A 25,917-nucleotide genomic window follows, 5' to 3' on the forward strand; every position below is an offset into this window, starting at 1 on the left:
CGAAGACCCAACACAGCCAAAAATAAATAAATTAATTAATTAATTAAAAAAAAAAAAAGCAGGTTTCAGATTTCCAACTTGCAAAGGTTACTGCCCTGGAGAAAGTTGGTCTTCAGGTTTGCAAAGTAATAATGATAGTGTCCTGGAGAAACACTAAATAGGTTTTCCCTCCAGTAAGGGATTCAAAACTAAACAATATCCCCACTCACCAAAAAAAAAAAAAAAAAAAAACAATAAAGGTTGAAATTTTAAGAATCCAGAGAAGCCTGCTGTCGGACCCAGAGCCGTCTGGGAGCCCCTAATTGTTGCTCCAGGTTCTTTCAGGTGTACGTGTCTGTTGTTCCCAGTGCTCTACTGGGCTAGAGAAAGAGGAGGAACCTGTCCTGAATCCTCGCAGTGAAAATGAAGGAAAGCCTGAGAACCAAGGCAAGATGGAAAACAAAGAACAGCCACTGGTTGCGGGAAAGCCGGGAGTAGCTTGTACTGTGGAAGACAAGGAAAAGTTAGAAAACAAGAGAAGGACAGATCTCAGGGGAAAGACAGAAGATGAGGAAGTACTAAAGGATAAGGAAAAGCCAGAGAGTGAGGCAAAGCCAGAAGAAGGAAATCCAGAGAGTGAGGGAAAGCCAGTGAGCGAGGGAAAGCCAGTAAGTGAGGGAAAGCCAGTGAGCGAGGGAAAGCCAAAAGAAGAAAAGCCAGCCAGCAAACCAAGGGCTGCAGGAAAGCGCCCAGCTGGGGATGATGTACCCAGGAAGGCCAAAAGAAAAACCAACAAGGGGCTGGCTCAGTGTCTCAAGGAATACAAGGAGGCCATACACGATATGCATTTGAGCAATGAAGCGATGATAAGAGAATTTGACGAGATGGCCAGGGTGGAGGATGAGGTGAAGAAAACCAGACAGAAATTGGATGCAAAAAAGTTTACAGGACCCCTTCCACCCGAGGGGCCCAAGGGAACTCAGGGGTGGCTGCAGGGCCCCACAAAGGGGCTTTGAAGACATTCCTTTTGTGTAGTGCCCCTGGCAGGCATTTGCAAGGCCCTATGCTTTATTTAACCTTATGCTAATACTATGCTTTAGGTGTCACTCTCTTTATCCAACTGCAGCCCTGTGTGTTTCAGTAGCAGATTTTCATCCATTGCATGGAAAAATGTTTATGGTGCATTGTAAAATGTTTAAAAAACCAGTTTTCAGAACCATATATACGGCATCAGTCCATTTTTGTAAAACTACAAAGATACTTACCTAGTGATCCATGTACAGAAAAAACTCGGAAAGCTGTGTCTACTAAAAGATTAACAGTGGTTTAAAAAAAAAAAGAAAAATCCAGAGAAGGGAGGTGGTGCACTCAAAGGCAACACAGCCAGAGACACAGTCAGGGCTAACGCCTACCCTCCTGACATTTTCATGGACAATATCTTTTATTGAGCTAAGTTTCTGAAACCTGACCAGAGAGAAGGTGACCAACAAAAAAATACCCAGAGCAAACCCACCCCCAAAGCAAGGTGGTATGTCATATGCTGCACAGCACAGACCTTCAGCAAGAAACAAAGCGATAGCGTGAGCCTACAGCGCCCCCCTAGTGGACCAAATCTTATTTCACGACCAAAGACATCAAAATACAATCCCCGGGCCACAGGTACCGTAGCCACCCAGCGTGTCTGACACTGGAAGGCAAAAACTCCCAAGGCCTTCAGGAGGCGCTCCATGGACCTCTGCTGCACAGCAGAGGTGATAAAGCATCCAGAATTTGGTGTCAGACCTGTTACTTACAGCTTAAAATGAGAGAAGGCTGTGAGGCAGGCCACACAGGGGTTGCACCCAAGGACAGTAACAGCAAGCGAGAGCTGTAGGGGGCAACTTATGTATGGCAAGCAGGGTGGGGTTAATTAGTTTTCAAGAGTTCTCTGTTGATTGGCTAAGTTGAAAAACTTTGTAGGCTTGGAGCAGAGGAGCTGTCCCTAGTCATCTATTCCCAGTCCCCAGGACAATTAGGACTGGTTCCTAGTGATCCCAGAGTACACACAAGAGGCTAATGGGGGAAGTGACTGGGGTATGGACCTAACTCCTCAAAAAGGGGAACTGACCGGTCCTCAAAACTGGGTCAAGAAAGCATTTGAACAAACTATATTACAGGGGAGGTCTGAAGAAACAGAAAAAACTTTGGAAAGGAAATAAAAGATTGCAAACAGTTAAATTACAAATGGGCTGTTTCATTTTGTTTTTTGACAATAACTAAAAATTACTGCACATTTGAAAACTAGAAAACACATTTTCATGTAACCTGGATGTCAAAGAAAATACTATAGAAAATAGAAAACACTTATAACTGAATGATAATAAAATATCATTTATCCAATATTGTGGTCTGGGACTTCTCTGGCAGTCCAGTGATTAAGACTCCAAGCTTACACTACAGGGGGTGTGGGTGGGGGAACTAAGATCCTAACATGCTGTGCAGTGCGACCAAAAAAAACAAACAACAACAACAACAAAAATTGTGGTCGGCAGCTAAAGAGGCTCTTAGAGGATAATTTAGACCTTAAATGTTTATACCAGAAAAGAAGAAAGGCTACAAATTGGTAAGAAGTGTTTAACTTGAAAAAGAAACTGCAGAAAAAGGAAGAGTAGAAGAAACTCAAAAAGGGTATAAGGAAGGACTTTTCTGGTGGCCTAGTGGTTAGGATTCCAGGCTTTCCCTGAGGTGGCCGAGGTTCAATCCCTGGTCGGGGAAGATCCCGCAAGCTGTGCGGTGTGGCAAAAAAAAAAAAAAGAAGAAGAAGAAAAAAAAGAGTTTAAGGAAAAAATAATAAACATAAGAGAGAAATTAGTTAAATAGAAATTGAAAGTGGGGCTTCCATGGTGGCGCAGTGGTTAAGAATCCGCCTGCCAATGCAGGGGACACAGGTTTGATGCCTGGTCCGGGAAGATCCCACACGCCGTGGAGCAACTAAGCCCGTGAGCCACAACTACTGAGCCCACATGCCACAACTACTGAAGCCCGTGCGCCTAGAGCCCAGGCTCCGCAACAAGAGAAGCCACCGCAATGAGAAGCCTGTGCACCGCAATGAAGAGTAGCCCCCAGGGATTCCCTGGTGGCGCAGTGGTTGAGAGTCCGCCTGCCGATGCAGGGGACACGGGTTCGTGCCCGGTCCAGGAAGATCCCACATGCCGCGGAGCGGCTAGGCCCATGAGCCATGGCTGCCGAGCCTGTGCGTCCAGAGCCTGTGCTCCGCAACGGGAGAGGCCACAACAGTGAGAGGCCTTCGTACCGAAAAAAAAAAAAAAAGAGTAGCCCCCACTTGTTGCAACTAGAGAAAGCCCGAGCGCAGCGACGAAGACCCAATGCAGCCAAACATAAATAAATAAATTAATAAATAAATGTATAAAAAAAAAGAAATTGAAAGTAAAATAGACCCATAAAAGTATTTGAAAACAATAACAAAATTCACAAACCTCTAGGAAGATAAGTAAAGAAAAAATAGGAAAGAATCTTGGGAATGTAAAGGGAGAAATAAATACAGAGCAGAGACTTAAAAGATAATAAATATTATGAATGATTTTATTACAATGGATTTGAAAACTTAAATGAAATGGATAAATTCCTAGAAAAATCTACCTACCAAAATTGTCTCAAAAAGAAGTATAAATCAGTCAAAAATTAAATAAAAATTGACATAATCTTTCAAAACTTGAATCAGTAGTTTAAATGCTTTGCACAAAAACAAAGTTAAAAAAAAAAAAACCCTCAGGATGGTTTTATAGGAAAATTCTACCAAACATGCAAGGATTTTTTTTTTATTGGCATATAGCTGCTTTACAATGTTGTGTTAGTTTCTGCTGTACAGCAAGGTGAATCAGTTACACACATACATATATCCCCTCCTTTTTGGATTTCCTTTACATTTAGGTCACCACAGAGCACTGAGTAGAGTTCCCTGTGCTATACAGTAGGTTCTCATTAGTTATCTATTTTAGGTTCTCATTAGTTATCTATTTTATACATAGTAGTGTATATATGTCAACCCCAATCTCCCAATTCATCCCACTCCCACCCCTTCCCCCCTTAGTATCCATACGTTTGTTCTCTACGTGTCTCTATTTCTGCTTTGCAAGTAGATCTATCTGTACCATTTTTCTAAATTTCACATATATGCATTAATATATAACATCTGTTTTTCTCTGACTTACTTCAGTTAGTATGGTAACCTCTAAGTCCATCCATGTTGCTGAAAATAGCATTCTTTCATTCTTTTTTATGGCTGTGTAATATTCCATTGTATATATGTACCACATCTTCTTTATCCATTCCCCTGTTGATGGACATTTAGGTTGCCATGCAAGGATTTTTGTTTCTTTGCTAACTACACATCTCTAGCACCTAAAACAATGTCACACATGGGATATGCTCAAAATTATTCACTGAATGAATATCTTATACAAATTACTTTATATGACATAACCAAGAAACTTAAGACTTCAGTAATGGGCAAAAAGTATAAAAGTAACAACTCACCAAATAGAAAATACAATTAGTAATAAATGATAATGGAATAATGTGCAATCTTCCTAGCAAACAACAACAAAAGCAAGAGATTTTTTCCTAAGAATTTAAGTTGTGACCAATTCTCCTAGGTGAAAATTAATTCAATGATTCAACAAGATTTCCTGAACATCTCCTACATACTGGACAATGGTGATTTCAAGAGGAAGTGTCTATGTTTCAGGGCACCAGTTCACAATCAAGTGGAGGAGATGACAATATAAGAAGATAGTTATGATAGAATATTATGTAAAATAAGATTGAAAAAAAAAAGATTGAACAGAACTGTATAATAAAATAAAGAGATAATTTTATAAAGTATAATACTGAGTAAGTGAGATATGAGCACAATTCTATAACAGAACAGAAATCATACCTGGCTCTGCTTGTTAGAATGAAGGAAGGCTCCTAAGAAGAGTTGATATTTGCCAACCATATTTGCCAAATGAAGGCATGATGTAAGGACTGACTGGCAAGGCTAAGGAAACAGTGGGGTCAGAGGCAAGGAATAGAGAAAGGGCAGGAAACCTGTTTGGGATGGTGATGCTCAGTGTAGTAGGCAGGGAGGGACACTAATGGTAACTGAGATCAGACACAGGCTGACATCATCACTGGCATCAGCATTCTTTGAAATAAGAGAAACCATAATCTCATCAATGCTCTTCTTTCTAATCGAACGTTAGCTCTACCTCTGAGCACAGTGATGCGGATGTGTCGTAGGCTCCACCCAGTAGGTAGCTCTTGGGAACACCCCATGGGATAGTCACCTTCCACTTCCTTGCTTTCTTTTGAGCTCCTGATGGTTTTCTTCTGCCCCAAAGCACACCAGGGCCAGCTTAGCCAGTGTGCAGCACCCCTTCTTTGGATTTAACCCTGACAATTTTCCTTCCCATTAGGTGAGGATAGGAGACAACAGCTAATTTCCTCTTTGCATCCAAGGAACTAAATATAACACACAAGTACTGCCAAATTCTGAATAATAAAATATGCATTATTCTCTTTTTATGAACAAATGTATTAGTGTGAAGTCAAGTGGAGGCCAGCGTTCATGAAGGAACAAATCCAATCATCTCAAACAGATCGATGGTTGATTACACACCTTACTCCTCCCAGGGGTGATGCTTGACGCCAGAAGGGAGCTGGAGCCCAGAGTCCAACGACCTCATTCCCACCCAGCCGGTCCCCATGTTACAGTTACTCACTGAGGGGAAAAAACTGCCCAGGGTCATTGGCCAGAGGGTATTTCGATCCCCTGAGGTAGATTTTTTTTCTGGGTGAGGCTCGGACACCTCAGAGCCTGCCCCCCAGTGCGGGCCCTCGTGCTCTGAGGAGAGCGGGGCCCAGCCCTCCCACCAACCTCTGAGCTTCTGAACCCTAACTTACGACACCCCTACCCCTATACAAAACCCACCAGTGGCCCAGAGAGGAGAAAGTGAGAGAAATATGGTAGGCAGCGGATAAAGCCTGAAAGGCTTCGCTCCAGCCTGGCTCAGGCTCACAAGGGTCTTGTCTGTAGGGCACAAGGAGGGGTGGTGCCTCACAGCCTACCAGCCAAGGGAGCAGCATGGGGGCATGGCTTCAGATGAGTTGGTCATGGCTACCTGCCCCCTAACTGCTCAACACTGACCAGCAGGAGACACCAAACACCTACTGCCACTCCCAGCAGCCGCTTCGGCAGCACAGCTCTTCAACCCGTTCCCTTTGCTTCTGCTTGGGAGAGGCTGCAAGAAGCTGTATGGTTGATCTAAGAACCTTGCTCATCTCTTTCCTCAAATTCACACAATAAAGAATGCCAAACACTGGCAGGCTGGGGCAACACTCCTGCCTTTTCATCTTTGCTGTGTACCTAATCAAAAGAAACATATACATAACCGTATGATTTATGAGTTTATTTGCTGAATCATTCCTCAGTTATGGAGGCCAATTTCAATGACTTTCTTCCAGAGATAGACTTTTTACATTATTAGGAAGCCCCCCGAATATTGTCTACCACCCCCCCACCCCCCGGCGACTATGGCCCACTGGTGAAATTGCAGTTGTTTGACCCTGAGAAATAGTATGAAAAAAACAATGGGAGACTGTTGATGGGCAGCAGAGTCTCCAGGGAACAGCGCCTAGACCCTAGAGAGGTCCCTTCCACACTATTAGATACCAACATGTTCCATCAGTTCTTCAGGACATATACTCCACACATAGCAACGATCACCTTTCCTCCTCCAGAGCAACTACCACCCAACACACCTACAATCCACCAGATCCTGTCTCTGGAATAACCAACTGCCTCCAATCCTGACTTTCTACCTGTAAATCAGCCCTGTGAGGTTCTTCCTCCCATCTTAACCCAAGGTTCTACTCCTTCCTTGTTAAACACAGTTGAAGACACAAAATATAAAATACAGCTCTGCATATTCAAAGAATATATTTTTATTTTACCATGTAAATAATTTTGGAAATATGACAGTACATTCAATATGAGGAATTTTAATACTGCCATCTTATATGTGAGAGAGGCAGTAGAGAAGAGTATCACAGGCATTTTTACTACAGAGAAACAGTTTACCACAGCCCTCAAGAGGGTACATGAGGAGTCACCATGAGGAAAGAAGTTGGAAAAAAATCTCATTCCTGCAGCTCTGAGAATCCTTGGGTGGGACCTGTGGAGGCAGAAGGTGGCTGTGGAGACTGGAAAACAGACTGCAGAGGTACACCATGGTCTGCTGCCATCTTTTTTTGGTCTAGGGTAAAAAGAGGAGAAAAATCTCTCGGAAAATAATGGCTCCATGATGTGCTAAATAATGAAGCCCTGAACTGCAAAACCCAGGGTTTTCAACAAAGAAAAACAAAACTGCTTAGAAGCAGTTGGGAGAAACCCTGGGCCATATTCCCTTAGGGGTTACTCCCTCCTCAGTGTTCCCAGGTGTCAGACACTGTCTCTCCCATCTCTTAGGAATAGATATCCCTATCCTCCCTCTTCTCTTTCCTCTGGCCTCCTCCGGCCCTGCCATTTCCCTGACACTCCCACGTCAACACTTAGTCCCAGAAGCTGCTTAAACATTAGCACCAAGGGTTAAAGAGCTGGGATATACCAAGCCTTCCTAAGTGCCAGAAGTCAATGTGGAGAGGGAGATGAAGTAGGAAAGACTGAATATTTACCTTATATCCACAAAGCCACTGTGATTCTCTCATGCTATGATATTTGAGAACATTCCAAGATAAGAAGTGATACTTAATATAAAATAAAATGTATTTTTAATCAGAAAACATTTTTTATATATTATCTATGGTACTTAAAAATGTCATGTAGAGAAAATTAACTTTTGCTCTTTTCTGAAAATATTTAAAGTTTATATAATAAAACACAAAATGATACTGTGAATATGTTATCAAACAAGAATGTGTGTGTGTGTAAGCTTGTGTGTGTGTGCATACACTTTTGGGTGCAAATATTATATAAGCAGTACTCACACCTACACAATGACATGATGTAATAAAAAGCTCATGTACTAAAATGTACCCACGGTACAATGGTATATCTGCATTACAAAAGCCCTCCTCCCTCATACTTTTTTTGAAACGGGGCTCATTTTACTTTATGGGACATGCACACATTGTTAGCAGTTCCAAGATATATTTATTTTAATGTCTTGGTTTATTTAAGGAAAAAAGGAAGAGATGTTGTGATCAATAACTGAGTGCTGGAAAAGGATCATTCTTGCATATAATTGAGAAGTGGGACTGACTTGGTCAAAAGTGTCAGCCAAGCTACATTAAACATATTTTAACATACAAAACTGATTTTAGAATTATGAGAGTGAAACAAAGAAATGCATTTTCCATGTTGAATGTTAACTTACATCATTTATTCATGAGCAAAATCTTCTAATCAACTAAGTTTTGCAACTAAGGGAATAACTATAGTATTTAAACTCACCCATTTAGTATGTTTTTAAATGCTTTAGCTTCTTTCAGCTTCTCTAAGAGTTTCTGCTTGATGCTTCTATTACCTCCAGAGTTGAATGCCACTCCAAATTCACTGTCACATCCTCATCTGCATACTAGGGCCTCTCATGGGTCATGTGCTATGAAGTAATGTAACCAGCTTTTCAATTCAATCTAATTTTATAGCTAACATTTAAATTCAGCTCAGAATTAATTTGGAGGATCCAAAGAATATTATCATTCTTAAACATGTGGAAAATTTACATGTGAAAAAATATCCCTTCTCAAGAAATTGAGAGTTAAGTTTCAGAACTCTTACCTATGAATGTGATCAAGACGATCATCAACAATATCATTCCCACCCACCTTATGGTTTAGCAGTCATAGTTTATTACAGAGCTTGGAATAGTTGGGGAGAAATATTACTGTAGGCTAAAACCTAGAAAAATTCACATAATTAGTTTAATGATAAAGATATTACCCCAGCTGTTATGTCATATGACAGATCTTGACTATTGTTCTTGCACCCAAACTAGGATTCAGTGCTTCATTTTGGCAGTTATTTTAAGGGCCACAATCTGATTATATGCATGTGCAGCCTTTTCATCACAGAATTTAGAAAAAAAAAGTTAAGAACAGAAATAATGTCCTAATTTAAAATATACTTACAGTCACATACAAAAACTAAATTAAATATTAATATTTAGACTCTTGCCTTCTGAGATGGCCCACACTCTGTCCCTGGAGTGTGTTTTTCCCAGGGCCGCTCTCACTTTTTGAGATGGACCGCATTCTGTCTATGGAATGTGTACCTCTCTAAATAAAGCCACTTCTTACCGATCACTTTGTCTCTCAGTGGATTCTTTCTGTGACAAGGCATAAAGAACCTGAGCTTCAGTAAGTCCTGACACCAGTTCTGCAGGAACTAATAAGACCCCCACTCAGGTGGAGGATGGAATGATGGTGTTGACCCTCCTGACTTCAACCAACTAAAGCTTGGACTCTGTCGACCTTTGCCCCAATTCTATGCTGAATTCTCCTCAGCTCAAGCCCCCTCCTGAATATGCACATACCCTTAGTTTAAAACTTCCCCAGTTTTGCAGTTCGGGGAGACACCTCTTTGGGAAAAGATCCCCAGTATTCTCCTTACTTGCTGCAAGGAGAATCCTTCCTTCTCCCCAACCCCCCCCAAATTAATATTTAATTAGATCAAAGATTCCTCAATATATAAGTGATACTGGTAGAAATTTAAAGTGCATTTCAAATAATTCTTCCATCAAAGGATCTATTATGGCAATACAGTGGTTCTTGGAGTGTTGTCCTTGGACCCCTAAAGGGGCTTCAGGATTGTTTCAAGGGGCCTATGAGGTCAAAACTATTTTTGTAATACTACTACTAATACCAAAGTAAATAATTTTAACTTCTAAAGAATTTCTAGAATTACAGTTGACCCTTGAACAACGTCGAGGTTAGAGACACCCACCGTCCATGTGGTCAAAAATCCGACTATAAATTAAGTTGGCCCTCCAAGTATGCAGTTCCATGTCCATGGATTCAACCAACCACGGATCAGATCGTGTAGTGATGTAGTATTTACTATTGAAAAAAATCCACCTATAAGTGGACCCGTGCAGTTCAAACCCATGTTGTTCAAGGGTCAACTATATATCTGTTTTTAACTTTTTTCTTCTATATCCTAAAGAATGTACAAAGAGGGGACTTCCCTGGTGGCACACTGGTTAAGACTCCGCACTCCCAATGCAGGGGGCCCGGATTTGATCCCTGGTCAGGGAACTAGATCGCACATGTATGCTGCAACTAAGGAGCCCACGTGCCACAACTAAGGCCCGGTGCAACCAAATAAATAAATATATATATATATATACTTTTTTTTGTAAATAAATAAAGAATGTACAATGAAATTTCCCAGAGGCTACAATGTCATGATGCTGCCAGTGGTTTTACCTGCCAATGCTTTTGCACCATTAGTGCAAATATCAACACAGTGAAAAAGGCAAATAACATCTTATTATTATGAAAATAGTTTTGGACTTGCAAACACTCTAAAAGAATCTCTGGTTCCCACCAGAGGGCTCCACATTCCACACTTTGAAAACTGCAGTATTAGGGTAATGAATCTTGCCAACAGGTGACAGAAGGTATAGTTTAGTATCTTCAAATTAATCCTAGCCACAAGTTAAGATATTGTGAGTTATAAAATGTAATCCAGGATTAGGCAAAGCCTTCTTAGATATATAACAAAAGCACAACAACAACAAAAAAAGTAAATTAGACTTACAAAAACTTTTATGCTTCAAAGGATACCATCGAGTAAAAAGACAACCCACAAAATGGGGGAAAAATATATATATATCTGATAAGCGACTTGTATCCAGAATATATAAAAACCCTTACAACTTAATAAGACAAATAACCAAATTTAAAATGAAGAAAGGAGCTGAATAGACATTTCTTCAAAGAAGAGATACAAACAGCTAATAAGCACATGTAAAAATGGTGAACATCATTAACTATCAGGGAAATGTAAATCAAAACCCCAATGATATACAACTTCACATCCACTAGGATGGCTATAACCCAAAAGACAGATAGTAACAAGTGTTGACAAGAACATAAAGAAACTGGAACCCTCACACATTACTGTGGGAATGTAAAATGGTGCAGCCACTTTGGAAAACAGTTTTCCAAAGTGGTGCAGCCACTTTGGAAGACTGATGACTGGATAAACAAAATGTAATATAGCCATACAATGAACTATTATTCAGCTATAAGAAGGAATGAAGTACTAGTACATGCTACATCATGTATAAACCTAGGAAACATTATGGTAAGTGAAAGAAACCAGTCACAAAGAACAGATATTATTTCATTTACATGAGATGCTCTGAATAGGCAAATCTATAAAGATAGAACGTAGATTAATGGTTACATAGGGCTGGGGGAGAGGAGGATGAGAGAATGGAATGGTGAGCGACTACTAATGAGTATGGGGTTTCTTTTTGGGGTGATGAAAATGTTCTAAAATTGATTATGATAATGGTTGCAAAACTCTGTGAATATACAAAAAGCCACTGGATTGTAGCCTTTAAAAAGGTGAATTTTATGGTATGCGAATTATATCTAAATGAAACTGTTACATGTATACATAAGTCAGTGCCCTTATTATGACTTTAAGACACTACATGATCTTAATATTCTTAATATTCTAACCTCATTTCCTACCATCTCTTCCTTTCTCCCTCAACACTAGCCTTTGCCTCAGAGATGCCACCAGGCATGCTGCCACCTCAGGTCATTTACATTTGGTTTTTCCTCTGCTTCGAATATTCTTCTTTCAGATATGTACAGTAAATTCTCCCATTCCTTTCAAGTTTTTACCAAAAAAATTACTTTCTGAATGAGGTCTTCAATTGTTATCCAAATGAAAATTTCAACACTCTCTGACATATTCTTTTAATCCCCATTCTGCTTTTTTCTCCCTAGCATTTCCTATTACCTAGAATACCAAATATTCTATTTTCTTGTTTCTTTTCTTATATCTTTATTATTTTTTATTCCAAAAGTTGATTTACAATATTATATTAGTTTCAGGTGTACAGCACAGTGATTCAGCATTTTTCAAGATTATACTCCATTAAAAGTTATTATAAGATAATGGCTATAATTCCCTTGCTATACAGTATATCATTGTTGTTTATCTATTTTATACATAGTAGTTTGTATCTGTTAATCCTGTACCCCTAATTTGTCCCTTCTCCCCTTCCTCCCCCGTTTGGTAACCACAAGTTTGTTTTCTGAGTCTGAAAACATTGGTATTATTTTTTAGATTCCACATATAAGTGATATCATACAGTATTTGTCTTTGTCTGACATTTTGCTAAGCATAATATTCTCTAGGTCCATCCATATTGCTGCAAATGGCAGGATTTCATTCTTTTTTAATGGCTATATAATATTCCATTGTGTATATATGCCACATCTTACTAATCCATTGTCTGTTAATGGGCACTTGGATTGCTTCCATGTCTTGGCTATTGTAAATAGTGTGGCTGTGAACATTGGGGTGCATGTATCTTTTTGATTTAGCCTTTTTGTTTTTTCTGGATATATAGCCAAGAGTACAATTTTTAGTTTTTTGGGAACCTCCATACTGTTTTCCAGTGACTGTGCCAATTTACATTCCTACCAACACTGTACAAGGGTTCTCTTTTCACCACATCCTCTCCAACATTTGTTATTTGTAGACTTTTTTATGACAGCCAGTCTGACAGATGTGAGGTGATATCCTGTTGTGGTTTTGATTTGCATTTCTCTGATGATTAGCAAAGTTGAGCATCTTTTCATGTGCCTTTTCATGTACCTGTTAGCCATCTTCTTTGGAAAAATGTCTGTTTAGGTCTTCTGTTCATTTTTGATTGGGTTGTTTGTTTTTTGATATTGAGTTGTATGAGCTATTTATATATTTTGAATATTAACCCCTTGTTACATCATTTGCAAATATTTTCTCCCATTCCGTAGGTTTTTTTTAGTTTTGTCAATGGTTTCCTTTGCTGTGCAAAAGCTTTTAAGTTTAATCAGGTCTCATTCATTTATTTTTGCTTTTATTTCTTTTGCCTTAGAAGACTGATCCAAAAAAATATTGCTATGACTTATGTCAAAGAGTGTTCTATGTTTTCTTCTAGGAGTTTTATCGTTTCTGGTCTTACATGTAGGTCTTTAAATCATTTCGAGTTTATTTTTGCATACGGTATGAGGGACTATTCTAATCTCATTGTTTTACATATAGCTATCCAGTTTTCCCAGCACCACTTGTTGAAGAGACTGTCTTTTCTCCATTGTATATTCTTGATTCCTTTGTCATATACAATTGAACATAGGTGTATGGGTTCATTTCTGGACTCTCTATTCTGTTCCATTGACCCATGAGTCTGTTTTTGTGCCAGCACCACACTGTTTTGATTACTGTACCTTAGTAGTATAGTCTGAAGTCTAGGAGGATTATACCACCAGCTGTCTGAAGATGGTAGAAGGTTTAGTGTGGTAGATCATAATATTAATGGTAATGGATATTAGACATAGGCTGAAGTAATCACGGGCCTTTTCAAATATGAAAAGCCATAATTCAATCAATCTTATTCTCTCACATGGACATGAGTAAAATGGATAATAAGAGAACTCTAAAAGATGAACTACTGAATGTTTACTTCGTAATATACACTCTACTGAATATATATCTATCCATTTAAATCCTCACAATTACTCTATGAAGTAGGTTTTTTCATTGTCTTCCATATGTGGATGAGGAAATTGAGATACACACACATTAGTAGCCGTGCCAACATCATAAAGTTGGTAAGTGATGGAGCCTAGATTAACATCCAGTGTTAGAGCTCTGAGCCATCTTTTCTTGACATTAGATCTGGCTAAGAGGAGTCAGCCCATATCACTTCATGGGTCCACAAAGAACCCCAACCTTTCCTAAAAACAAGTGTCAAGCTACACACAAGAACTTGGATGGGGATTTCCCTGGTGGTCCAGTGGCTAAGACTCTGTGCTCCCAATGCAGGGGGCCTGGGTTTGGTCCCTGGTCAGGGAACTAGATCCCACATGCATGCTGCAACTAAGAGTCCGCATGCCACAGCGAAGATCCTGCATGCGGCAACGAAGATCCCACGTGCCGCAACTAAGACCCAGTGCAGCCAAATAAATAAATATTAAAAAAAAAAAAAAGAACTTGGATGGATTGCAAGGTAATTATGCTGAATGAAAAATGCAATCTCAAAAGGTTACAAACTGTAAGATTCCATTTTTATAACATTCTTGACAAAATTATAGAGATTGAGAACAGATTAGTGGTTGCTAGGTATTGGGTGCAAGGCTTTATCTCATAGGTAAACCTTAGGAATACCCCCCTGAGGTTGTCAATTCCCATCTCCTTGCTTTCTTTTGTACCCCGAAGACCAGTCTTCCTTTTCTTTCAAGCTCACTACAACTGCTATAGCTCCTTCCTAAGGCTTAGCCCTGACAATACTTCTTTCCAATCAAGTGAGGATTGGAGCCACCAGCTAGTTTTCTCTTTTTTGCAAACTCCAAAGAACAAAATATGCATTATTTTCTAATTATGAACAAATGTATCAGCGTGAAGTCAAGAAGAGGCCAACATGCTCATCAAAGAGCAAATCCAGTCACTGCAAAGGGGACTGACAGTTGATGAATCATTTTCGTCCTCCCGGCCCCTCGCGAGCCTTCGACACCAAGTAAGACCTTGGCCCCAACGGCCTGTCCTCACCCCCCAGTCTGTCCCCATGTCACAGAGGCTCACTGAGGGGAGGAAACGGCCGAGGGTCGCCGGCCAGGGGGACTGCTATGCCCTGAGGCAGATTTGTGGGGAGATGGGGCCCAGTCACCCCACAGCCTGGCCCTCACCTGGGCGGCTCCCCCGCCTTCCAGTGCTCCAAGGTGGGTGGGAGCCGCTTCCCTGGTTCCACAGCCTCCCCTTCCCCACTTCCTGGAGCCCGATCCCTCCCCCGCTCCCCAGTCAAATTACCTGTTAGGGACCAGCGAGTCTGTGAAGAAACGACAGGGCAGCGCAGAGCGGTTAACGGCCGCCCCAGCTCTGAGGTTGTGGCTCAGGGCGTGTCTGAGCATGCGCTTCTCCCAGCCAATCAGAGGCAAGGGGGAACTGGCGGGCGCCTCTGAGTGGCTAGCCTGGAGGCGCGAGTCTCGCAGCCAATCAGAGCCAAATGAGCCCAGAGGCTGTGGCTCCAAGGAGTGTGTTCTTTCATTCCAGGCTCAAAGTGTATCCACGCCCAGGCGGCCTCAAGAGCCCGGTGGGAGTAACCCGTCTAGGGGAGGCCGCCTCTCGGCCAGTCAAGGCAAACAAAAGGACTCATGTCTTGTGGGTTCCTATGGGGCGAGATCCACGGGAACATCTAGACGTCTCACTGTTGCGCTGTCAAGGCTCAGCGCTGTGAGTAATAGGAGACTGAGAGCTACTGCATATCCAAGCCTGAATTCACACTGGTTCCTCTGCCATAAATGCCCTTCTCGCTTTCCTTCCCAGTTGACTCCGGTTCTTCCTTCAGAGGCCGACGCAATGTCATCTTCTCCTCTAAGCCTCCTCCAACTTGGGAGAATCTTATCTCAGGCGGACCAGCCCTGGTCATCCTGCATTGAGACTGCCCTGCCTTTGTGCCGCCCACCCCGCACCCCACCCCATCAGACTAGGAGCTTGTCTCGCCCTGGGAAGTGGAGGCAGATTGCATACTAACAACTTGCAAGGGCTGAGTCTGAGGCCAAGCTTCACTCACAGCAGGTTTCACAACCGCCAAGCTTTGTGGCCTCAGGGAAGGGAATTAACCCCTCTGAGATCAGCTTTCTCATCTACGAAAGGGAGGAAGATGGAAAAGCCTCCCTTTAAATTGTTGGATGACTAGAACTGTAAGTAAAGGGACAGATAAACCTAGCGCAGGCTCTTGTCATTTCCCTAACTAGTTGTCTGAAGAATGTGAGGAGTTCAGGGGCTGAGGATTGGAAGGGGGATTAGTAGCACCTTCTGGTATCTAAATTTAGGCTTCTTTAGGAAAAGGCATTTCTAGATTGGAGGCCCCTCAGGATGACATCGGCAGAACTGGGTCCAACAGTTGGAAGCCCCAGGAAAATGGCTTGGCTAGGGGTGAGGTCCCCCTGCAAGGAGGGGTCCAGAGGGAAGAGGCTGTGTCTGGAGCTGGACCAAAAGACCCCTCAAACTTTACCCCAGCCTTGGAACCTATGACTGAGAAAGGAAGAAGTTCGGCAGCATTTTCCCCTCTGGACCCCAAGCCTCCTTGCCTTTAACATGAGAGGACTAGGACTTCCCTGGTGGAGAGTGGTTAAGAATCCGCCTGCCAGTGCAGGGGACAATGGTTCAAGCCCTGGTCCGGGAGGATCCCACATGCCGCGGAGCAACCAAACCTGTGCGCCACAACTACTGAGCCTGTGATCTAGAGCCTGCGAGCCACAACTACTGAGCCCATGTGCCACAACTACTGAAGCCCATGCACCTAGAGCCCGTGCTCCGCAACTAGAGAAGCCCCCACAATGAGAAGCCCGTGCACCGCAATGAAGAGTAGCCCCCGCTCACTGCAACTAGAGAAAGCCCGTGCGCAGCAACGAAGACCCAACACAGCCAAAAATAAATAATATAAATTAAAATAAATTAAAAATGAGAGGACTGGGCTGAACATCTCTAGGGTTAGGGAGGGCAGCTCAACCTTGGAAAAAAGCCCACCACCCCCAAACCCTTCCACTGTATATCCTTGACCTCATGGCCTTTCATCAGGAATGCCTTCTCCCACACCACTCCAATATCCTCTACCATCTCTCACAGTGTTTCCTCCACGTTCAACATACTAAGTACTAAATACTAAAATCTGGTCGTCCCCTGAGGACACTGATTTTTCTCTAACGTTCTCTAGAGCAGCTGCTCTTTCTCAAACACTCCTGGTTCTAAAAAGATTTGGAGGAGAAAAAGATCAAGAAGGTGCAGTGTCCTAGCACGGAGGAGATGAGAAATGTGAGCCCAAAGGTAAGACAGCTTCATTTGTGAGGAGGCAGCAGTGCCTGAATTAGGGGCCTCTGAAATCTGGGATTTCTGGTCTGGTGCCCACAAAGGTCTTTCCCCAAGTCTGGATGACAAAATCTGGGGGAGAAGAGAGAGAAGCTCTCCCTTTACTCACCAGAACCGAAATATAGAAAGGTCTTGAGCCTGGGGTTGGAACCACTCACTGGGTTTGGGCTCCTGTCTGACACAGGAGAAGCCACTGAACCTCTGAATGAACCTCCAATCCCACCTGTCACCAAGCCTTCCAGGTCTCCACTAACATGTTTTCCCTCAAGTTTTCTTCGCTTCAGCTCTTCCCACCTATTTCCAGTCCCCACTCTGGGCTTGTCTCTTGCTTCTCATCCCTCCCCCTGGCCTCCTGCACCTGCCATAGAACCAGCCCCCCAAGTCTCAGCCATCCTTACACCCATATCATCCTGCCCACCAAAGCCAAACCACCGAGCTGAGCTCCAAGGCCCCTCTCCCCTCTGGGCAGTGTGGCAATAGGACACAGGAGGAAGTGGGCACTGGGACTGTGGGGCCAGGAGAGTAGAGAGAGCAGGGAGCAAAGAGGCTGTGGTTCTACATATAAAGGGAGAAGCACAGTGAGAGAGGAAATAAAGAGGAATGGGATCATTTCAGGAGAAATGACAGGAACTAGTAAGAGATTGGAAGCAGGGCATGCAGTATGTGAGCTGCACGAGGGCAGGACTTTGGTCCACATTGTTCACTGCAGTATCCCCAGCACCTGGAACAGTGTCTGGGTCATAGAGGCGTCCAAGAAATATGTGTTCCAGAGCAGATGATTCATAGAGTGAATTGATGACTGATGAAACAAAAAACATAATTAGTTGTAATTAATACTGCTTACAAAATTCTAAATACCTTACATAGATCTGTCATTCTTTTTTTTTTTTTTTTTTTGCCGCACCGTGGGACTTGTGGGATCTTAGCTCCCTGACCAGAGATCGAACCCAGGCCCCCGGCAGTGGGAGCACGGAGTCCTAAGCACTGGACCACCAGGGAAGTCCCCATTCTTTTTTTTTTTAATGTATTTATGTATTTATTTATTTATGGCTGTATTAGGTCTTCTTTGCTGCGCGCAGGCTTTCTCTAGTTGTGGCGAGTGAGGGCTACTATTCGTTGCGGTGCACGGGCTTCTCATTGCAGTGGCGTCACTCCTGGCTTCTCTCGTTGAGGAGCACGGGCTCTAGGCACCCAGGCTTCAGTAGTTGTGGCTCGCGGGCTCTAGAGCGCAGGCTCAGGAGTTGTGGTGCACAGGCTTAGTTGCTCCGTGGCATGTGGGATCTTCCCAGACCAGGGCTCGAACCCATGTCCCCTGCATTGGCAGGCGGACTCTTAACCACTGCGCAAGTCCCCCATTCATTTTTCAAATATGTATTGAGTGTTTATTCCATGCTGGACACTATCTAGGCCCTGGGAATACAACAGCAAGTGAGCTAAACAGAGAGGGAGGGGATAAAAATGACAAATCAATAAACAAGGTAAGGGCTTCCCTGGTGGCGCAGTGGTTGAGAGTCCGCCTGCCGATTCAGGGGACACAGGTTTGTGTGCCGGTCCGGAAGATCCCACGTGCCGCGGAGTGGCTGGGCCTGTGAGCCATGGCCGCTGAGCCTGTGTGTCCAGAGCCTGTGATCCGCAACGGCAGAGGCCACAACAGTGAGAGGCCCAAGTACCGCAAAAAAAAAAAAATAAATAAATAAAAATAAACAAGGTAAAATAAGCTAGTCATAAATGCTAGTAAAAATGAGAAAGAAAACAGAGTTGAAATATTTGAATATTTGACTATAGAATATACTAATGAATAAACGAAAGGGCATTGCCAGAACTCTAGTCTGAGAGTGTGACAACGGAGGTCCTCCTGGCAGGTGTGAGGAAGTTGATGAAGGAAGCCAGCTGGCAGGGAAGACACAAGATGGGCTCAGTTTCACAGCTTGTTACGGGTGGCATTGGCAGAGATTCCTGGAGAACTGACAAATATGAAAATGAACTCTTCGGTTCATAGTCATACCTATACACACACACACACACACACACACACACACACACACACACACACCTGCATATCTGATACGATCAAGAATAAAAAGATTTAAGAAAAAAATATATACATATAAAGAAAAAAAGAAAGAATAAAAATATTTTAAAAATATATACAAAGAAAAAAAGAATAAAAATATTTAAAGCAGAAAGGAACCCAAATGAGTAAGGAGTGGCTCCTTAACACTGGAGAGTGCTACCTGGCCTCTGTCACAAATGGGCAAACTGCCCCACCCAGAAGAGGCCATTCATCTGTCTCCAGTGGTTTCCTGCTCCTCCAAAGTGGGCTTCTGCCTGCATCTCGGTCTCTCTTGTTTTAGAAAAAACGTCCTGGAGGGAGATCTTGTTGGGAGAGAGTATGTTGCTATGTGGAAGGTGCAGCAATACTAGTGGTGCTGGAGTCACGACAGAGCCTGTTTCCTGGGGATTCTGCCGGACTTGGCTGGGAACCTTGACATTCTGGCACCTGCCCAGCCCTCCCCGCATGAGGGCAGTGGGACAGCGTGTTCTGGGTGGATCCCTCCCCCTTTCTCTCCTCATTCCCATCCCAGACCTTAATGTTACAGGCACATTCCTAAACTGAGTTCCCAAACCTGATGAGATCTCTCAGTCCAGATTAGAGACTGTATTGCAGTCCCCAGCCCACCCTATTCTTACTAAGAATTTGTCCTGGTGCCAGCTCCTCGAAGATAACCCTGGCTCATCTGGGAGAAGGTGGTCCAGGCTGCTGTTGAACTCTCCTCAGGCAGTAGGGTCTCTCCCTGGAAATGGTGAGCTAACTGAGAACACAGTGTAAAAAATTAAAAGTTTTGGGAATTCCCTGGTGGTCCAGTTGTTAGGACTGCACACTTCCACTGCAAGGGGCACGGGTTTGATCCTTGGTCGGGGAACTAAGATCCCACATGCTGAGCAGCGCGGCCAAAAAAAAAAAAGAAAAGTTAAAAGTTTCCAATTCAATGATAGTTAGCTCGGTCCAGTGAAAATACTGTCTTTAGCCTTTTGTAGCAAGGATAGCACATATTACTAGAAATAGAATTCTGAGTGTTATATATGATAGCCATCTTAAAACATGTTATCAACTACACTTCAATAACATTTTTAAAAAAATGTTGGGAATGCTTGACTGTAAAAGTTGCCAAGATAAGTCTCCAGTCACTAAAATCAAAGTTGACATCTTTTGAGTAAAACACTAGGAAATTACCCCACCCAAGGGAACAAAGTTGTTGTCAGGCCACCTGTCCCAGCAGTCCCTAGAAGGGCTTGGTTGAGCAGAAAGTACATTCACGTCATGGAACCCACGAGGTAAAAGTGGGTGAATACCCAGCCAAAATCATGCATCTGTCTGACTGGACTAACAAGGTCATGTTCACATTTGTCAGTCAGTGTTGCAGGAATGTTCACCTCCAAACCCAGTTCCAAAACCCACACATCTTCTTCCCCACCAAAGGGCTACATTCCCCACCTCCTCATTTCTTCTAGGAAAGCCTTCATTCCAGCACTAGGCTAGGCATGGGGGATCAAGAGTAAGTGTAAGTCATAACACAACCTTAAAACAAAAAAAGAAAAAAAAAGTCTTTTTTTTCTTTTTTTTTTTTTTTTGGCTGCGTTGGGTCTTAGTTGTGGCACACGGGATCTTTTGTTGTGGTGCGTGGGCTCCAGAGCGTGTGGGCTCAGTAGTTGTGGTGCATGGGCTTAGTTGCCCCATGACATGTGGGATCTTAGTTCCCCAACCAGGGATCGAACCCACATCTCCTGCATTGGAAGGCGGATTCTTAACCACTGAACCACCAGGGAAGTCCCAAAATCAGTCTTGTTGGGGAAAAAAAAAAAGATCAACAATGGAAATGGTGAGCTAACTGAGAAGACTGTCAATTTTTTTTAAGACAACACATTTAAAAAATTTATTATTGGCTGCACCACACAGCTTGCGGGATTTTAGTTCCCCGACCAGGGATCAAAACTGGGCCCCCTGCAGTAGAAGTGGAATCCTAACCACTGGACCGCCAGGGAATTCCCTGTAACTGGTTTTAAGCCATCCTAGACAATGCCCAAACTAAACGACCACTCCCTGGATATGAAGAATTAGAAGGAATGAAGCAACACAGCCCAAATCCTTTTGTAGAAGGGAACATGGTCCTTAGTTGTAAGGCTAAAGATGAAAAGAACTGTACACCAATATGGTATTTTAGGTAGCAAATTTGTTTTACATAAGACTATGGGTGAAGCATTTCTGAAACTAGTATATATGTATTCTAGGACTGGGCAAATAAGTAAGTATATTTTAGATAATGAGTCCCAGGTCTCTCTCTGTGAAGAAACTTACAAATAATGAAAGGAAGGAGACTGGAATAAAGCCTGTGATGTTGGGCTAGAATCAGAAGTATCAGTATGAACTCAAGGTTTTTAGTATATTACAGATAGATATGTGTGTAGGTGCATCTATGTACATAAATATATGTCCTAGTGCTGTCTGCCGAGAGGGCCTAAGAGCAATGACACTCCAGCAGAAGTGAGTCCACTCTGCACCCAGATTTTTGTTTCTAAATACCAGTTTGCAATACAAGGAACCAGGGTTTCTTGGAGAAATGGCTGTCCCCACCGTAGTGAGCCATATTGTGGGACTGCCCTGTGGTCCAGTGCACTCCCAATGCCGGGGCCCCGGGTTGGATCCCTGGTCAGGGAACTAGATCCCACATGCTGCAACTAAAAATCCCTCATGCCACAACTAAAGATTCCACACGTGACAACGAAGATCCTACGTGCCACAACTAAAACCCAGCACAGCCAAATAAATAAATACATTTTTTAAATGAGCCATATTCTTACAATATATGGGTGCTTCAGCCCACATCCTAGCTCCCTATCCCCCAATCCTGCAAACAGCCATGCCTTGGCCACACCTGGCTCCGTCTGCCCTAGGAAGGCAGTTCTAGGGAAGGGAACTGTGCAGGCCTTAGAAGCAGCATTAAGGTAATTTGAGCTGCGGCCCCAGGTTTTGCAGCATGGTCTAGAAGGGACAGCCCTTGGCCACTGGGACTCCTTGCCCAGTGGTGTGGGACACAGCTGGAGGACAGCCAGAGTGGAGACTGCTGAAGTGTGGGACCCAGGACAGAGGCACCTTTTAAGAGAATAATAAGTGAACTTAGTATTTCAAAGGATTTTCTTTAATTTTTAGGCCCTAAGGGTCATGTGATGCTCTAGAGAAACGTAACAAATTTTTTTTTTTTTTGCAGTACGCGGGCCTCTCACTGTTGTGGCCTCTCCCGTTGCGGAGCACAGGCTCTGGACGTGCAGGCTCAGCGGCCATGGCTCACGGGCCCAGCCGCTCCGTGGCATGTGGGATCTTCCCAGACCGGGGCACGAACCCACGTCCCCTGCATCGGCAGGCAGACTCTCAACCACTGCACCACCAGGGAAGCCCGTAACTTAAATTTGACTATTTACTATTGAGTAGGCCCAAGCTCTCTCTCTAGAGTTAGATGTTAACTTGGGGAAGAGTGAAAACGATTTCTGTCCAATAGGAAAGATAACCCCAAAGATCTCACTGCCCTGAAGGACAATAAGTGGATTTGTAACTCACTTTGCAATCTTATGCCAGTATTCCCTTTTCTGCTGACACGTGTTCGCCCCTCTTCATATTCTCTTTGAACCAGCTTTAACACTGCCATTCCCTCATTGATGAGCTGAACATGTCTTTGACACATGCACACTCTATATTGTGTGCATCATTTTACTTTTCAAAATTTATACTTGGTAGGTTCATCCTCAAAGAGTATGAAAACAATTTAGGTCACCATCGCCTAAACTCTTATGACTCTTGTGGGCCTACCATTAATTCAGAAGTGCTAATCCTGAATCAAATGACTCTATTTAGGTGACATTTTGAAAAAGGGAAAAAGGAAAAAAAAAACAAAAACAAATTAAAAGCCCAGTGACTGGCTGGGCTAAGGGTGCTGTAGAGGTTGACTACAGAGACACTGGAGGAATTTGGGGGGGATGGTACTGGCCTCTATCTTGCTTGTGGTGTTGGTTACATGACTATGTACCTTTGTCAAAATTCACAGAAATGTAAACCAAAAAGAGTGAAATTTATTGTATGTAAATTATACCTCAATTTTTGAAATAAAAAGGCTAGTCTCTAAAATTTGATTTTCTAAATATCCCACCAGATTATATGTTTACTGTGATTTGTTCTGGTGCTCATTATTAAATTTTAATAACTAGTACTGTTGCCTAGGAGACATTAAACTTACTTTTAAGCACGAGTAAGTCTAGCACTATACACTTAGGGAGAAAGAATAGATGTCAAAGGTAGAGAAAACAAAACTTACAACATGTCTGAGGAGAATGGAGGGATGGTAGGGAGTCATATATCACTCATGGAAAGGAAATTTCTTAATAGCTATATACTCCATTTTATTTATCTATCTATTTATTTATTTATTTTTGGCTGCATTGGGTCTTAGTTGTGGCACACAGGATCCTTCATTGTGGCATGTGGGCTCGTCGTTTCGGCGTGCAGGCTTCTCTCTAGTCGTGGCACATGGGCTCCAGAGCACATGGGCTGTGTAGTTGCTGCATGGGGGCTTAGTTGCCCCACAGTATGTGGGATCTTAGTTCCCTGACCAGGGATTGAACCCCCGTCCTCTGCATTGGAAGGCAGATTCTTAACCACTGGACCACCAGGTAAGTCCCTATATACCACATTTTACCCCATTTTATACCCCATTCTATTCTTTCTAGAAATGCAAAGTTCTGCCATTATTGTTCTCATATTTCTTCTTCTTTTTTTTTTTTTTTTTTTTTTTTTTTTGCGGTACGCAGGCCTCTCACTGTTGTAGCCTGTCCCGTTGCGGAGCACAGGCTCCGGACGCTCAGGCTCAGCGGCCATGGCTCACGGGCCCAGCCGCTCCGCGGCATGTGGGATCTTCCCGGACCAGGGCACGAACCCGTGTCCCCTGCATCGGCAGGCGGACTCTCAACCACTGCGCCACCAGGGAAGCCCTATTTCTGCTTTTTATTGTCATGTTTTATGAGCAAGTCAGGATCTATACTGGAGGAAAAGGGAAAACAGAAGTTCTGAGGTTTTCTTCATCTTCTTGGTCACTCTCCCTTTTTAGTAGCCATAAGGGGATTAGTTGCTTTCAATTTTACAACTTGCTCATCCAGCAAGAAATCCATCTTGTAACCCAGCGGTCTCCAATATTTTTGGCACCAGGGACCAGTTTCGTGGAAGACAACTTTTCCAGGGACCGGGGTGGGGGAGGGGTGGGATGTGGTTCAGGCGGTAATGCAAAAGATGGGGAGAAGCAGATGAAGCTTTGATCACTCGCCCACCACTCACTTCCTGCTGTGCAGCCCGGTTCCTAACAGGCTGCAGACCAGTACCGGTCCACACCCGGTGGTTGGCGGCCCCTGTTGTAACCCACCAAGCCACATAATGCTGCCTGAACAAAAACCAGATCTATAACGAATATGCAGTATTGTTTTGAACTTTTTTCAAACATGTAAAAGGTGTATTATAAAGTCACCCTGGAACTAGCTCCTTTGACTTTTAAACATACCTACAGTTAGCTCCTGGTCATTCATTTTGGCTTCCATTGAATAAATATATCGCATATACTCTTCTCATGTTCTGTGCTAGAATCTCTCCACAACACACTCTTGCAGGTGAAAGTACTGGGTCTTAGTGCACACCCACATCTCCCATTTTACTAGATATTGACAAATTCCCCTACTAAGTAAGGGTTGTACACTCCCACCAGCTATGTAGTTCTTATTTCTCACCAACACTTGCTATGAGACTTTTACATTTTTATCAAAGTTATGGGTGTGAAATGGTATCTTATTTTTGTTTAGTTTGTTATTTGTCTGAGCTCTACTGCAGTTGAACTCTGTAAATTACTTTTTTTATAAAATTTATTTATTTATTCGGTTCTGCCGGGACTTAGTTTGGCAAGTGGGTTCCTTAGCTGCGGCATGCAAACTCTTAGTTGCGGAACACGTGGGATCTAGTTTCCTGACCAGGGGTTGAACTGTGGCCCTCTGCATTTGGAGTGCAGAGTCTTAACCACTGCACCACCAGGGAAGTCCCTGAACCCTGTACATTACTTAATTACTTAATCACATCCTTTGCCTGTTTTTTTTAATTGGGCTATATTTTCCTTATTGTAGTTCTTTAAATATTCTGGATATTATTTGTTGTTACTTATACCTTCTTTTATTAATTAATTAATTAATTTTTATTTATTTTTGGCTGTGTTGGGTCTTTGTTGCTGCATGCTGGCTTTCTCTAGTTGCAGCGAGCGGGGGCTACTCTTTATTGCAGTGCTCAGGCTTCTCATTGTGGTGGCTTCTCTCATTGCAGAGCATGGGCTCTAGGCACATGGGCTTCAGTAGTTGTTGCACGTAGGCTCAGTAGTTGTGGCACATGGGCTCTAGAGTGCAGGCTCAGTAGTTGTGGCACATGGGCTTAGTTGCTCCACGGCATGTGGGATCTTCCCGGACCAGGATTCGAACGTGTGTCCCCTGCATTGGCAGGTGGATTCTTAACCACTGTGCCACCGGGTAAGTCCTATACCCTCTTAAACCATTATAGATATCTTCTCCCAGAAGAAAATGCTTTCAATTTTTTATGTTGTTCATTGGATATTTTTTTTTTTTTTTTGGGCGTGCCATGCAGTATGTAGGATCTTCAGTTACCAACCAGGGATCAATCCTGGACAGATTTTTAAAAAAGATTTTTAAAATAACAACTGTACACATTTTGATCA

At 42.9% G+C, this 25,917-nt stretch overlaps 1 protein-coding gene across 1 annotated transcript; it reads left to right on the forward strand.

Annotated features, from left to right (window-relative positions):
• Positions 1 to 431: 431 nt before the first annotated feature.
• On the forward strand, positions 432 to 1,572 carry LOC309968023 (transcription elongation factor A protein-like 4; the record flags this gene model as incomplete). Its single annotated transcript, XM_082849113.1, has 1 exon — positions 432 to 1,572. One exon carries the CDS (start codon positions 432 to 434, stop codon positions 993 to 995), a length of 564 nt encoding a protein of 187 aa, XP_082705239.1. The 3' UTR covers positions 996 to 1,572.
• Between the last annotated feature and the right edge of the window lie 24,345 nt (positions 1,573 to 25,917).

Source organism: Leucopleurus acutus, assembly GCF_964270905.1.
Source record: "Leucopleurus acutus genome assembly, chromosome: 10".
Lineage (NCBI taxonomy): Eukaryota > Metazoa > Chordata > Mammalia > Artiodactyla > Delphinidae > Leucopleurus > Leucopleurus acutus.